General features: G+C 41.3%; 1 protein-coding gene across 1 annotated transcript in view; it reads left to right on the top strand.

Moving 5' to 3' along the window:
* Positions 1-16,616, top strand: part of babam2 (BRISC and BRCA1 A complex member 2) — a 195,792-nt gene that overhangs the window by 65,748 nt on the left and 113,428 nt on the right. Inside the window, exons 5-6 of the mRNA XM_071326988.1 lie at positions 2,554-2,748; positions 4,168-4,242. Coding sequence (XP_071183089.1) covers positions 2,554-2,748; positions 4,168-4,242 — 270 coding nt within the window. The remainder of the gene's footprint in view (positions 1-2,553; positions 2,749-4,167; positions 4,243-16,616) is intronic.

Below are 16,616 nucleotides of genomic sequence, written 5' to 3'. Positions count from 1 at the left end.
TCTGGGCCATCTTGCTGCCTCTTTGGACAATGCCCGTCCTTGTTTGCATCTCCCTCATATTTCGGGAAGCCCGACATTGCTGGTAACCACTCGCAGCTGAGGATGATGAGGTCACCGGTACTGAATGGCCTAACTTTGCCCTCTGCTTCCCTGTTCGATGGCAGGAGGAGGGGCGTGGTCCAATAGGAAACAATGGAAGCTTTCTTCTGACGTGATATGGACAGACAGACTGACGTAGACAGACCGACATACAGACAGCCAAGCAGTTAAGTTGACAGAGGTCAAAGACTGGCCTTGTGTCATCATTACTCCCCAATGCATAAGGGTTGGTATGGGCTACTTTTGGGACCTATGACCCTCCTTATCCACACACTCACGTTCATAGTAGCTGATTTATCTATACATTCGCTCTACAACTGGACCGACCTATGGCCGGTTGACAGAACTGCTATACAACCACGCCAAAGAAACGGAGTGATGCATACAAACCGCAGCATGAGCAGAGAATACACATTGGAACAGCTGCCATCAGACTGGAATTGTGGTTATGTCATCACCGGTTATGTCACGACTCAGTTGTTTGTTGTTGTCTAGTCACAGTTTGGTCATTTGGCTTGGATCCAGCTTTCAGAAGGGGTCAGTGACAGGGTTAGCTTTCACTTCTTCACGGGAGCTTTTAGGCCTGTGTTCATGGACTTAGTTCACCAGAGTTAAGATCAGTTTGATTTCCATACCAAACAAGAATTTAAACTGAGATATAAGTGTGAAAATAGCATTTTCGGGTTCAAAGGCCATTCAATTCAAGCCTGGATTGACCGGCTTTGAAATGGAACTGACCTGAACCGATGCAGTGTGCCCTCTAAGACAAACTTGTTGTGAACTGATCAAAATAATATGAATAGGGTCATTAGACTATATTGTCTTCCAAAGAAAATATCCTTTCATGTTGGCTACACATGTTCAACACTCCATTTTGTACTTTGATTTGAACCGTGAAGTTCTGCCTTCATGCCTGTCCTATTGTTGTTTTGAGTGCTGTCCGTAATGATGACTAGCTTACTGTAAGTCTCGCTCAAATGGGCAAGCTCCAGCTCAATGGATCTTCCCTCTCCTTTCTCCATCTGTATGTGTGTTTCAGCTAAGCCTGCAGACAAAGTTGTGCCTCACTGAAGCGAGCAAAAATCATGTTGAAAACAACAAGAGCACTGTCATTTAAAAGTCCAAAAAGTGTGACAAACTCATTAAGTCACTGCCTCTGTTCTCACACGTGTATGCCCCATTTTGAACTATTGAGTTTCCTCTACTACTCCAAGTAAGTCGACAGGAGACCACTGCGTAGTGCTACGTTGCATCTAGGCTCAGTCGTCCATTTGTGTTTATTTGGCTGACATGTTTCCCGCAGTTTGTTTTCGCACAGTGTCACTCAAATTAAAATGTTGTATTTTTATTCCTCATACGTCAGTGAACAATTACCCCCCTTCAGAGGGAGGAATAACATCCTGTTTTGTATAATTAGGCCAGTGGAAGATGTTGTGTAACAAGGCTTACCGATTCGTGACAGGTGGTTGCTTGTTTATGCCTTTTTTACTGTACATTTGCATACCTGTTGTCAGCTTCAGTCAGTGAGGTCAGGGGAATTTGGCGTTGTTCATGCAAATACTCTGTTTGGTGGGAGGAGAGTTATCGCAAATGTACAATGGACTGTTCAGACACGCAAGGGTCGCTCTGTCCACTACTCAAAATAGCATACGCTGTATGGAACTGGAACTCAAAATGCACTCAACATGTTTAATTTAAGGATCAGGAATGTCCCAACAACACTCAGAGTATATTTTTCCCCTTCTCTGTTGTCTAAATGGAAAATATTCCATTTGTGGCTCACAAAGTCCAGTCTTTGATGTCTAACCAAACCATTGTGTACCAAAAAAGTTGGAGCGCCAAAGAAATATTGGCCAGGTCCCTGCTATCCTTATCCGCTTCCTTGAAACAATGCTCCTTCCCATCACTAACATTTGTCTTGGTAACTTTCCTTTCCTCCTTTTTGAGCCAGTTCTTTCAACCATTTTGGCAAATGAGGTCAGATATATTGCCGTTGGGGGGTGGGAATGATCAAAGGATTCCCTGCGAACCGACGCAGCTCTGTGTCGCTTCAGGAAATCCTGTGGCGATGTCATGTTCCTGCGATGCAGGAAGAAGAGAGGGGGTAAATGGGATAGTTTGGGATTATTCCCGTAATGGATGTCAATGGGGCTCTAGTGAACCAATGGGGCTCTTTCCTCGCCATTGTGTTTTCAATTCCTTTCATCGTTTCAATTGATTTCGCTCCTCTTACATGGCTAAATGGCCTCTAGGGTAGATGAAATCAAGTCAGTGCCTCAAAGGATAGTTCTCTGCAGTTAGATACCAGAATGGATAACATAGATCATGAACTGAGACTATATCGACGCAAAATGAACATGCTTTGAGTTGTATAGGCTTTCAGCTATTTTGTTCACTTTGCACCAAGGCCTTAACAAAAAAAAACTCTAATAACTTCTCACTCTCTCTCTCCAGCACCTGGTCCAGTGGGATGCGGGGGACCCGGAGTGCCTGCTGCAGCTGGTGAAGGAGCTGATCCAGCAGTACCACCAGTACCAGTGCCAGCGTCTGCGCGAGAGCTCCCGGCTGCTCTTTGAGTACGACAGCCTGATCGAGGACCCCAACTACAGCCGCAGCATGGAGATCTACGCCGGGCACAAGAACAGCTGGGTACGCTACATGATACAGCCACGTCGCAGGGCATAGTTACATCCACCCAGAGTTGTGCCTAGTATGTGGCTCAGCATTCAGCTTCTCTTTGTTTGAAATATTTTTTGGTGCACACGCACACTGATTATTTAAAAACTTTGCACTGGTTTAATTTTGTGGACAGACTGATATGAGGCTATAGTTTCTCTTGATTCTCTCAAACATTTGACCCCCACATCTAAACCTCATCCTATCTAAACCTACATAAATTGCAGCACCTAAACCCCAGACATAATGTAGACATACACAACCAGTTCAGCTGGCTACATGGTTAATACATTCACAGCAGCGAAGGGAATTTCGCTGTCACTGAACCGCCTTGTGAAAGGGCGGATTATGCTAGGTGAGGATGTGGCGCCCCAAGCATGTTCCAAAGCAAGGCCGTGTGTATATGTCTGTGTCTACTCTGTGTGTGTGTGTGTGTGTGGAGACACACTCCCCCACTAACTAACCTACTACTTTTATGGAATAGAGGTCTTATGTATGTGCCTTGATGGGAAAGGATGATTTTTAGGGAAATGTCAATGTGTACATGTGAAAGTTCTGTCTTTGCAGATGAGGTTTGCCTTAAGATGGCTTTATTGTTCTATATCTCGTAATTCCTTTCGTCATATATTTGTTAATCTGCGTTATTTCTACATTTTTACATAATTTTTCTTGGAAAAGTTGTTAAAGACATTCTCTGGAACTTTGGCGACAAAGTATTTTTTTAAACCTCAGGATCTGGGCTGGATGTGTTGATGTGTAGTTCATACATTCATCATCTATAAGCAGAATTACTGTTTGGCCTCAATTAGCCACAAAATCCCTAGTTTGAAAGTGACTTTTAATGGAGGCTGAGCCAATAAGCTTCAGCCCCTCATCATTTGAGTGACAGCTGGAAAGATGCGCACACAGCAGAGCGGGAGAGAGTAATGACGCGGTGCACCTATCTGCACGTATGTGACGTAGTATGCAATTTTCGGCGGCCCACTTTTGTCTCGTAGGTGCTACTTTCAGAACTACTAGCTAAAAAGTATCTCTTTCAATGGATTGATCATTTTTTCTAGACCGTAGGCTAAAAATACAATGAACCTTTTAGACTTAGCTAGTCAGCAAATGAACCACATTGAAAATCCGTAGGATCAATAGCTCCCTAAAATCAGGAAATAAATACCTCTCACTTGTCCAAAAATCGGCCCATTAAGACAGATGGATGAGATGTATTCAAGCAGGTTCTGAAATCTCATTTGCTATTCACTCATCTTTAGCCATCCCTAATCATTCCCATGCAGTACGCCTGTGTTGTTTCTATATGACCTGTGTGTTACCCTGTGTGCCTGTCTGTTCTCCATCTGTACACGGTGTGATGTTCTTTTCCCCTTGCCTCTCGTGTTCCAGACGGGGGAGTTCTCCGCTCGCTTCCTGCTCAAGCTCCCTGTGGACTTCAGCAACATCCCCGTCTATCTCCTCAAGGTAACCAACCAACCAACCAACCAACATCCCCCCTTCATACATGTGCTCACACACGCGCAAAGGAATATGCGTGCGTGCAAAGGCAAACCTTCACTGTATGCCTTTAAGCATGCAGCACAGCAGATAAATAGGGCTAGAACGAACCCTGTGTAGGATTGTGTGTGTGTCTTCTCAATCTGTATGTATCTATTCAATCTTTGTGTGTTCAGTGTGCACGCAGCCCCGTACACATACAGCCACTGGTCGCCGGGGCTGTGAGTTGACTAATCAGCAGCCCGTCACTTCCTATCAGCTTTTAGCTGAGTGGTGTCTGCAGGCTGCGCAGACCAAGCTCTCCCTCCCTCCCTCCATCTCTCTCTCTCTCGTTCTCCCCCTCTCCGTCTTTTCACTGCGTGTGGTTGTGCAGCTAGGCCTCGGGAAGCCCAAGCTCGCTGGCCTTTTCCAGCTGGCGACGTGTTTGTGAGAAGAAATGATGTTAAACATAAGGAAAACAGCAGCAGTCATCAGCATCACGGGCCTTTCGTCCCTCACGTCTCTCAGCACTGAAACGCACCAGTCTCTCTGGACACAGTTAGTGGACTATCTTATCCCTTTTCAAAAACCTGCCAACCTTAGTGTTCCGGCAACTTTTTTCTGACTTTTCTTTATATCTGAAAGGTATCGCCGGCGACAAAACCTGTATTTTTATTCCTGCCAAACGACATATTTATAATTGCGGTAATGTATTTAAAAATCCCGCCGACCCTTCAGTAAAAACGTCGCCTTTCATCTTACCGTCTTTGGCACGCATTAAATCACATTGTTGTCTGACATCAAACTTGTCCTTGTCATTATGGAAAAGTATAAACACAAAAAACGGCAGTCTGCATGTCATTGCAGCAGCCTAGTTCAAATGGCATTACCTGCTAAATTTGTTGCACCTGAAAACCCATCTGTTTAAAAATGTATTTAGGATAGCTATGTCAATCTAGCAAGCCAGGCAAGTAAAAGCAACTTTTTGGACAACGTTTTGGTTTGATGCTAGCGTGTTAGCTAGCTCCAGTATCTAGCTGGCTAGCCAACTCATAATTACCAGAACATATCTGACAATGTTTTGAGTTTAACTGTCGCCAACCTTTTATTCCCCATAAGGAAAATGAACAAGGTAATTATTTACAAGTATGGCGAGCTGCTAACTGTGTTGTGAATGTGAAGAAATTAAAGCAGTGCATTTCTGTCTGAAGAATTTGGAGCTTGCTGTCCTGTCAGGTTACCAGGACAACAGTCGCAAACAACAGGGTCAAAGTTGAATGTCTCTTGCTCAGGTGCGGCTAAACAATGGCTACATAAAAGGTGAATGCTGACAAGAATGTGGTAAAAATGGGGCTGTTTGAAAGGGGACCATATCAACATTGCCCAATACTTTTTTCAGGCAACGAACCACGAATCAGGTATCTGTCTACAGGTGCAAGGATATGGGCATACAACTGAAGTCCATAGACATGGTCCTGTGTGGCTTTGTTGGTAGAGCATTGTACTTGCACGTCAGCATCGTGGGGTTTGGTTCCCACTGTGGCCACCCGTGCTAAAATGTATACATGTATTACTATAAGTGTCTGCTAAATGGCATATTTTTTTTATATTATACTGTAAGTCCAGGTTTAAAAGTGTGGGGACAACATTGTTGTGTCATTGGTGTTATGTTGTCTTATAGGTATATGCCTACTTTTTAAAAGCCATTGTCTGTGTCCCCACCTGGAGATGTCCCCAAGCCAGGTAGGCATGTCAACAACATGCGAGCCTCGCGGGAAGGAGTTTTGTAGGCACGAACATGACATTTTTTGAAAGAAAGTTTGTTTTATTGACAAAGCTATCAACAAGGTCCCTATTTCTGCCATCATATCATATTCCTAGTCAATCACACGTATAGGTTAGCGGTTTTCTGTTCAAACTATTCTTTAAGATCATATAATTTCAAGTGAACGCAGAATATGTTGCTATTGCGCAATGAAGTTCTATCTATGGCAAGTCATAGATACAGTAGGCTTTGTGTAATCAGCGCTGTGATTTTCTCACTCGGTCCCTTTTCGTGGAGCTGTCTAATATCTGTTGTTGGGGGCGGTGGTGTAGTGCTTTTTGTTTTTAGGTACAGCAGCACAATTATTTTCTTTTTGGCATAATTTCCTCATGAAAGTTGGTACCGACATGTAGCTTATTGTATGATATCATTTCAGAATATACATACAGTGCCTTCGGAAAGTATTCAGATCCCTTGAATTTTCCCACATTTTGTTACGTTACAGCCTTATTCTAGAATTGATAAAATAAATACACATTCTCAGCAATCTACAACCCATGATGACAACGCGAAAACATTTGTTTTAAACATTTTTGCCAATGTATTAAAATATAAAAACAATTGCTTTGACACTCTAAATTGAGCTCATGTGCATCCTGTTTCCATTGATCATCCTTGAAATGGTTCTATAACTTGATTGGAGTCCACCTGTGGTAAATTCAATTGATTGGACATGATTTGGAAAGGCACACACCTGTCTATATAATGTCCCACAAGTTGACAGTGAATGTCAGCAAAAACCAAGCCATGAGGTTGAATGATATGTACGTAGAGCTCCGAGACAGGATTGTGTCGAGGCACAGATCTGGGGAAGGGTATCAAAATATTTCTGCAGCATTGAAGGTCCCAAGAACACATTGTCCTCCATCATTCTTAAATGGAAGAAGTTTGGAAAAACCAAGACTCTTCCTAGAGCTGGTCGCCCTGCCAAACTGAGCAATCGGGGGAGATGGGCCTTGGTCAGGGAGGTGACCAAGAACCTGAATTATCACTCTGACAGAGCTCTAGAGTTCCTCTGTGGAGATGGGAGAAACTTCCAGAAGGACAACCATCTCTGCAGCACTCCACCAATCATGCCTTTATGGTAGAGTGGCCAGATGGAAGCCACTACTCAGTAAAAGGCACATGACAGCCTGCTTGGAGTTTGCCAAAAGGCACCTAGACTCTCAGACCATGAGAAACAAGATTCTCTGGTCTGATGAAACCAATATTGAACTCTTTGGCCTGAATGCCAAGCGTCACGTCTGGAGAAAACCTGGCACCATCCCTACGGTGAAGCATGGTGGTGACAACATCATGTTGTGAGGGTGTTTTTCAGCGGCAGGGACTGGGAGACTAGTCAGGATCGAGTCAAAGATGAACGGAGCAAAGTACAGAGAGATCATTGATGAAAACCTGTTCCAGAGCGGTCAGGACCTCAGACTGGAGTGAATGTTAAGCACCCTAAACACACAGCCAAGACAACGCAGGAATGGCTTCGGGGCATGTCTCTGACTGTCCTTGAGTGGCCCAGCCAGATCCTGAACTTGAACCCGATCTAACGTCTCTGGAGAGACATGAAAATAGCTGTGCAGCGACTCTCCCCATCCAACCTGACAGAGCTTGAAAGGATCTGCAGAGAAGAATGGGAGAAACTCCCCAAATACAGGTGTGCAAAGCTTGTAGCGTCATACCCAAGTAAATTCGAGGCTGTAATTGCTGCCAAAGGTACTTCAAGAAAGTACTGAGTAAAGGGTCTGAATACTTAAGTAAATGTGATATTTCTGTTTTTTTATTTTAATCATTTTGCAAAAATAAAAAAAAACATGTTTTTTCTTTGTCAATATGGGGTATTGTGTGTAGATTGATGAGGGGGAAAAATAAGATAATCGATTTTAGAATAAGGCTGTAACCTAACAAAATGTTGAAAAAGTCAAGCGGTCTGAATACTTTACGAAGGCACTTTAGCCTACAATGCATCATCCAAATGTAACAATTACCTATGCCTACACAGTAGAAATAGTGGCTCAAATAAAACAAATTAAACAAATGTTACAATTACCTATGCCTACAAAGTAGAAATAGTGGCTCAACATAAATAAAAATAAAAATTTGAATTCTAAAACAGCAAGTTAGGCCTACCTAATTATAAATAAGGCCATTACTGTCAATTGTGAATGATAATTCTTCACATTTTACGGGTGAAACTCAAATGCTGCGTCTGCATGTCAACCATTTGATCCGATCAGTTTCATGGTAATGTGCATTTCGATCGTATTCTTCTTTTAATGATGTAAGTAGCCTGCTGTTTGATAATATCATTTTCAAGCAGAGGGAGCATATTATCCAAGCATATTATAGCCTAGTGGTGCACGCTGTTGAGTTCTGGCCCCATGAGAACAAATGATTTGTAGTTAAAAATATATATATTTAAATATCAGTGAGTTATACTGAGACCAAGGTCTCTTTTACTGATGAGCGCTGAATTACATAAATTACTGAAAATACACACATACAAAATGCAAGCAGAAAGAAAAACACTGTCATACAAAACAAAGACATTTGTCAGACACCTGAGCGACCCACACACTAAGGAGAAATCCGTTTTATAGGCCTACTGCAAGTAACCTATTTACAGCCAAGACAGAAAGATAAACACGGTCAGAGACCCACGAAAGCAGCACTGCCCACTCTAGTCTAGGCTAACCTGGCAGAGTTGGTCCAATAAAACCCAAGCCCCCGGATGGGTTGAGCATAATATAAGGAATGAGAGCCTTGATGACCTTGTACCTAGCCAGTGGGGATTCCGGTGGGGTACCCCCACCCAGGTAGCGGCAGTGCTGGCAACACTAGCTGCAGTAACCCATGGCGAGGGGCGCATACTCGGAGAGGGGTCAAATTATTGTGGCCCTGGTAGCACAAAATAATCAGAAGGTCTGACTGCACAGAGATGCTTGGGGAAATGGTCACAACGGGGGACCTGTGTGTGTGTGTGTTTCAGGGTGGGGGGGGGTGTGTTTGAGCACCATCAGCTAGGACTTGACATTGGTTAATAAAATCTCCCCATTCTTGCTCAATTTTGCATGCCTTCTCAAACAGCTACAACTGTATGTGCATTTGCACATCAAGTCTTCACTTGAGTTGGGCTTGGGGATGGAATAACTGTTGAACATCTGAGCTTGTTTGGGGGAAGGGTGGGGATTGTGCGTGTGCGTGATTGCACGTGTGTGTGTGTCCCACATCTGTTGCTATAGGGTAATGATGTTAGGGACAATACAGGATGAATCACAATAATTGTTTGCCAAAATAATAATTGCTTGCCAAAAAATTTACATTTTGTTATGCCAATCCTGGTTATAGGTAACAATCCTATGTATTAACTGCCAACATTATTATGCATATTATTTGTTAATTGTGGAGATAAATTAAGATATGCAAGAATTTTTTATATATATTTTGTCATTTTATTTTGTATAACTGTATACAATTCAATGGAGGTGAGTGTGTTGGAAATGCTTTTGGACTGGAGGGGTTGAAATATACTTCTCCCATGGGCAAAGAAACTCAAAAGGGGTGATGATATAAATTAACAATCATTTTGATCTGAATGTGCAAATTGTTCAAACAGATCCACAAGGTAGATTTAAATATGTAATTGGACCATAAACAGATTTGGCTCATTAATCTATAGACGGTCCAAATAATGATGATCCACGCTTCTTTGAAAATATATATTACAATTTATTATGCCGACAAGCAATACTCTATTATTATGGTGGGAAATTATAATACGGATTTAAATGACTCAATGGACCGTAAAGAAAATCACACTACAAACTATCACCCTTAAGGAAATCACAAATATCATGGATATAATGGAACTAGTGGATATATGGCTTAAATATCCTGACCTAGATAAACGGTCTTCTGAGTACATCAAAAAAAGTTTGGTATACCTCAACTGGTATGCCATCCAGCCCTGGAGTTTTCCTGGACTTAAAGGTATTTTTAAAGTACTGGACAGCTTTGTGACATCAAATGGACTTTAGTGGTCAAGATTTGTTGGTATCTGTACTGATGGCGCAAAAGCCATGACAGGGAGACATAGTGGAGTGGTAATGTGTGTGCAAGCAGTTGCTTCAGACGCCACTTGGGTACACTGAAGCATCCACCGAGAGACTCTTGCTGCCAAGGGAATGCCTGACAGCTTGAAATATGTTTTGGACACTACAGTGAAAATGGTTAACTTTGTTAAAGCAAGGCCCCTGAACTCGTGTATTTTCTGCACTATGCAATGATATGGGTAGCGACCATGTAACGCTTTTACAACATACAGAAGTGAGCTGGTTTTTTAATTGAGAAACGATCTTAAAGTTTTCTTTACTGACCATAATTTTCACTTGCATGATGACTAGTTTCTCACACGACTGGCCTATCTGGGTGATGTTCTTTCTCGCCTGAATGATCTGAATCTAGGATTACAGGGACTCTCCGCAACTATATTAAATGGACAAAATTGAGGCTATGATTAAGAAGTTGGAGCTCTTCTCTGTCTGCATTAACAAGGACAACACAGGTCTTTCTATCATTGTATGATTTTTTTGTGTGCAAATTAACTTAAGCTTACGGACAATGTCAAATGTGATATAGCGAAGCACCTGAGTGAGCTGGGTGCGCAATTACGCAGGTACTTTCCCGAAAAAGTCTCCAGTCCACTTACCGATATCTGAACAAGAGAGCCTCATCGAAATTGCAACAAGCGGTTCTGTGAAAGTTGAATTGAATCAGAAGCCTCTGCCAGATTTCTGGATTGGGTTGCGCTCAGAGTATCTTGCCTTGGAAAATCGCGCTGTTAAGACACTGATGCTCTTTGCAACTACGTACCTATGTGAGAGTGGATTCTCGGCCCTCACTAGCATGAAAACTAAATACGGGCACGGCCTGTGTGTGGAAAATGATTTAAGACTGAGCCTCTTTCCAATACAACCCAACATTGCAGAGTTATATGCATCCTTTCAAGCACACCCTTCTCATTTACCTGTGGTGAGTTATTCATACTTTATATGTAAGATGGCTAAAGATCGAGCAAAATTATTGATTATTATATTATTATTTGTGCCCTGGTCCTATAAGAGCTCTTTGTCACTTACCACGAGCCGGGTTGTGACAAAAACTCACTCTCATTCTTATGTTTAATAAATGTATGGTTTGGTGTGTGTGTGGCAGGCTTACAATGATGGCAAAAAACAACATTTGAGAATGTGCTGACCCTGGTGCTAGAGAGGGTATGCAGCTGGAGGTTGAATGTTTGAAGGGGTACGGGACTATAAAAAGTTTGGGAAGCACTGAATAGTTGATGTCGACTGAATAATCTGCTTTCTACTGTTTATGAGAGGCAGGATTTATTTCTAAGAAGAAGCCTATTTTTCTTCTCAGCGTCTTAACTAACTCGTCAATAAGCTTTTTAAAAGACAGCATTTCATCTATCCAGATGCCCAGATACTTGTAAGCAGAGAGACGGTCAATAGGGACACCATCCAAAGTACATATGCATAAATATTCAGAGTTATTTTTATGTGCTCTAGAGAACAACATATACTTAGTTCTACCTGCATTTTAAAATAATTTCAGGTAAATTAAGTTTTTATGTTATACAATGATTGCAGACTGTAGTTCAGATAGAGCCTGGTCAACCGTGGGGGCCAACAGCAGACACAACAGTATCATCGGCATACAAGTGCAGGTTACAATTTTTTACAGACATGTCTATATTGTTAATGTAAGCAGTAAAATCAGTCCCAAAATCGAACACTGCGGGACACCTTTTGTAATATCCAGGAAACCTGATTCAACACCATCTGTAGATACACATTGAGTTCTATCTGTCAATTAATTTTTAAACCAGTTACATGCAGCCTGGTCTAGGCCAATGAGGAAAGCCTCTGAATTAGCAGTGAGTGATCAAGAGTATCGAAAGCCTTTGACAGGTCAGTGAAGATGGGCGGCACAATGTTGTCTTTTATCCATACAATTAACGACATCATTTATAACTAGGGATGCAGCAGAGATAGAGCTATGACCTGGTCTAAAACCCGACTGATGTACATTTAGAATACATTTCAAAGATATGAAAGATCTTAGCTGAGAATTAATCAAGGATTATAATATTTTAACTAGGCAAGAATGTTTAGAAATAGGGCAATTTAATTATTTAGGTCGCAAGAGTCACCACTTTTGTGAAGGAGGAGTACATGGGCCACCTTCCAAACCTTGGGGATAGTACCAGATACAGTTGAAGTCGGAAGTTTACATACACCTTAGCCAAATACATTTAAACTCAGTTTTTCACAATTCCTGACATTTAATCCTAGTAAAAGTTCCCTGTCTTAGGTCAGTTAGGATCACCACTTTATTTTAAGAATGTGAAATGTCAGAATAATAGTAGAGAGAATCATTTATTTCAGCTTTTATTTCTTTCATCACATTCCCAGCGAGTCAGAAGTTTACATACACTCAATTCGTTTTTGGTAGCATTGCCTTTAAATTGTTTAACTTGGGTCAAACGTTTCGGGTAGCCTTCCACAAGCTTCCCACAATAAGTTGGGTGAATTTTGGCCCATTCCTCCTGACAGAGCTGGTGTAACTGAGTCAGGCTTGTAGGCCTCCTTGCTCACACACACCTTTTCAGTTCTTCCCACAAATTTTCTATAGGATTGAGGTCAGGGCTTTGTGATGGCCACTCCAATACCTTAACTTTCTTGTCCTTAAGCCATTTTGCCATTACTCTGGAAGTATGCTTGGGGTCATTGTCCATTTGGAAGACCCATTTGCGACCAAGCTTTAACTTCCTGACTGATGTCTTGAGATGTTGCTTCAATATATCCACATCATTTTCCTGGCTTATGATGCCATCTATTTTGTGAAGTGCATCAGTCCTTCCTGCAGCAAAGCACCCCCACAACATGATGCTGCCACCCCCGTGCTTCACGGTTGGGATGGTGTTCTTTGGCTTGCAAGCCTCCCCCTTTTTCCTATGGCCAAACAGTTCTATTTTTGTTTCATCAGACCAGAGGACATTTCTCCAAAAAGTACGATCTTTGTCCCCATGTGCAGTTGCAAACCGTAGTCTGGCTTTTTTATGGCGGTTTTGGTGCAGTGGCTTCTTCCTTGCTGAGCTCATTTTACTGTGGATATAGATACTTTTGTACCTGTTTCCTCCAGCATATTCACAAGGTCCTTTGCTGTGTTTCTGGGATTGATTTGCACTTTTCGCACCATGTTTTCATCATTATTTTTTACTATTTTCTACATTGTAGAATGGTGAAGACATCAAAACTATTAAATAACACATATGGGATCATGTAGTAACAAAAAAGTGTTAAACAAATCAAAATATGTTTTACATTTTAGATTCTTCAAAGTAGCCACCCTTTGCCTTGATGACAGCTTTGCACACTCTTGGCATTCTCATCCAGCTTCATGAGGAATGAGTTTCCAACAGTCTTGAAGGAGTTCCCACATATGCTGAGCACTTGTAGGCTTATTTTCCTTCACCTTGCGGTCCAACTCATCCCAAACCATCAAAATTGGAGGTCGGGTGATTGTGGAGGCCAGGTCATCTGATGCAGCACGCCATCACTCTCCTTCTTGGTCAAATAGCCCCTTACACAGCCTGGAGGTGTGTTTTGGGTCATTGTCATGTTGAAAAACAAATTATAGTTCCAGTAAGCCCAAACCAGATGGGAAGGGTATCGCTGCAGAATGCTGTGGTAGCCATGCTGGTTAAGTGTGTCTTGAATTCTAAATAAATCCCTGACAGTGTCACCAGCAAAGCACCATGCTTCACGGTGGGAACCACACATGTAGAGATCATCCGTTCACCTACGCTGCAACATGGCGTTTGGAACCAAATATCTGATCATACCAAAGGACAGATTTCCACCGGTCTAATGTCCATTGCTCATGTTTCATGGTCCAAGCAAGTCTCTTTTTATTGGTGTCCTTTAGTAGTGGTTTCTATGCCGCAATTCGACCATTAAGGCCTGATTCATGCGGTCTTCTCTGATCAGTTGATGTTTCAGATGTGTCTGTTACTTGAACTCTGTCAAGCGTTTATTTAGGCTTGTAACTCTAATGAACTTATCCTCTGCAGCAGAGGTAACTCTGGGTCTTCTTTTCCTGTGGCGGTCCTCATGAGAGCCAGTTTCATCATAGCGCTTGATGGTTTTTGCAACTGCACTTGAATAAACGTTTCCGTATTGACTGACCTTCATGTCTTAAAGTGATGATGGACTGTCTTTTCTCTTTGCTTATTTGAGCTGTTCTTGCCATAATATGGACTTGGTCTTTACCAAATTGGGCTATCTTCTGTATACCACCCCTACCTTGTCACAACACAACTGATTGGCTCAAACGCATTAAGAAGGAAATAAATTCCACAAATAAACAAAATACCTGTTAATTGAAATGCTTTCCAGGTGACTCCCTCATGAAATTGGTTGAAAGAATGCCAAAAGTGTGCAAAGCTGTCATCAAGGCAAAAGGTGGCAACTTTAAAGAATATAAAATATATTTTTATTTGTTTAACACTTTTTTTTTGGTTACTACATGATAACTGAATTGCCTAGTTAAATAAAGGTTAAAAATACATACGAAAAGTAAATAAAATCTGAAATATATATGGAGGAGACATTTTATAAAGCCAACTCAGGGTTAGGAATACAGGAAACTGTGGCTAAATCAGAGTAAAGCATGTCATGTAAAAACCCTTGAGGATAGAACTTAATTATATTAGTAAGAAAAAAAATCTATCAATGAGGAGTTTACAGAGTTTATCACATTTAGCCATATTTGTTTTGAGATCAATTGAGTCAGACTAAAATCAATGCATATACTCTTAAATTGATCTGAGGCCTGGGATAGCCAATCCAGATTCAAATCGCCTAAAATGACCAACTCCGAGGACAGAAAATGTGTTTTTAACACTCAGATATAGCACCAATAGAATCTGTAATGGCAGCAGGGGGGCAGTAAATCAAAGCAACAAATACATGTGTATTTTGGTTTATGGACACATTTACAACCAGGAGCTCAAATTTCTTTGGAACAGAAATATTTATTTATTGGGATGCCATGAAATTAGATTTTACATATATGGCCACTCCTACCCCTTTCTGTAATCTGTCACATCTAAATACATAACAGTATAATTATTTACTTCAATGTCTTTATCAGAGACAGAGCCATTTAACCGTGTTTACCTGGTTATGTTATAAGTAGCCTGAAGCCAAACGCTATTATATTTGGTTTGTTATGTAGAATACTAATCTATTCTCAAGTGATCTTGCGATACATATTGATTTAAGCTTTAATCAACACTTAATTAACACATTAGCACCATTCTGACAAGTGCACCAGCTGCACTACACCCCAGGTTAGGGGCCTGTGCTGCTGCTAGTGACAGTTTGGGTCTCATGGTGTGCCCCTTTCAGATGGTTAAGCATTGCACCTGTACCGCTGTACTGTACTTCAATTCCACCTTTGGCAAAGTTTGCATTCCACCACCTTCTTATTTAACTTCTCAAAGTATTGCCTTACAGGACTTAGCTGCTGTCGCTTGCCTTTCCATTTATCCAACTGTTAACAACGATGACGTGCGGAGCACTTTATATCCGTGGAAAATCATTTTAAAGATACTTATCTCCTGCTAACGTTACAGCACTGTTACGTTTAGTTATTTGTTTCATTTCAATTTGTCCCTTTATGATGATGATCGGGACCTGTTAGTGGTAGTTTTGTTATAAGTGCACTGTGATTTTCATTTTGTAAAAATACCAACAAAATGTTTTCTTAACGTTAACAATACCAATTTTGTTGAAACATTTGAATTTTTAAACGTTCACACTACTACTTATAAGCACATAAAGACAAACACAAACACCATTGTTACATCTGTTCGCCCAGGCCTGTCAGACCTTGTCATTTTCAGGTAGGATATGTGTTTATTAGGAACTCGCTGAGGAAAAAACATTTCTGCATTCAGTTGGTATGAAATTCTTAATTGTCCATAACATAAATATTAATTGAAAAGCACAATTGTGACGACAAGATCGTCAGTTGAATACCTTGTGGGCAAGGTTGTTAATGCCTAATTGTCGCTTTAGCTTGGATTTCTTCAATCTATTATCCAAGTGCATTAATGGAAGGTCTATGCGGTACCAGTTGGCATAAGGTGTCAACGTAGCAGCTGAACAAGGATACAGTAAACTGCTGCCTCGGAATGTCTTGAATCATGATATTCACCATTTGAAAAACCACCATTTAAAGTGGTATTTAAAAAATAAAAAAATAAAAATAAATATGCTTTGTCGGGAAGTTGAAAATAGTGTAGTGACACATTGGTGTCACTAAGGCTCTGTTTACACAGGCAGCCCAATTCTGATATTTTGTCCATTAATTGGTTTTTTGACCAATCACATCAGATCTTTTTCAGAGGTGATCTGATCTGTCAAAAATAAATCTGAATTGGGCTGCCTGTCTAAACGCTCAGCCTCAAAGG

Source organism: Salvelinus alpinus, chromosome 9 (assembly GCF_045679555.1).
Source record: "Salvelinus alpinus chromosome 9, SLU_Salpinus.1, whole genome shotgun sequence".
Classification (NCBI taxonomy): domain Eukaryota; kingdom Metazoa; phylum Chordata; class Actinopteri; order Salmoniformes; family Salmonidae; genus Salvelinus; species Salvelinus alpinus.
Note: the sequence above shows the minus strand (reverse complement) of the source record. Positions and strands in the feature narration are given on the sequence as shown.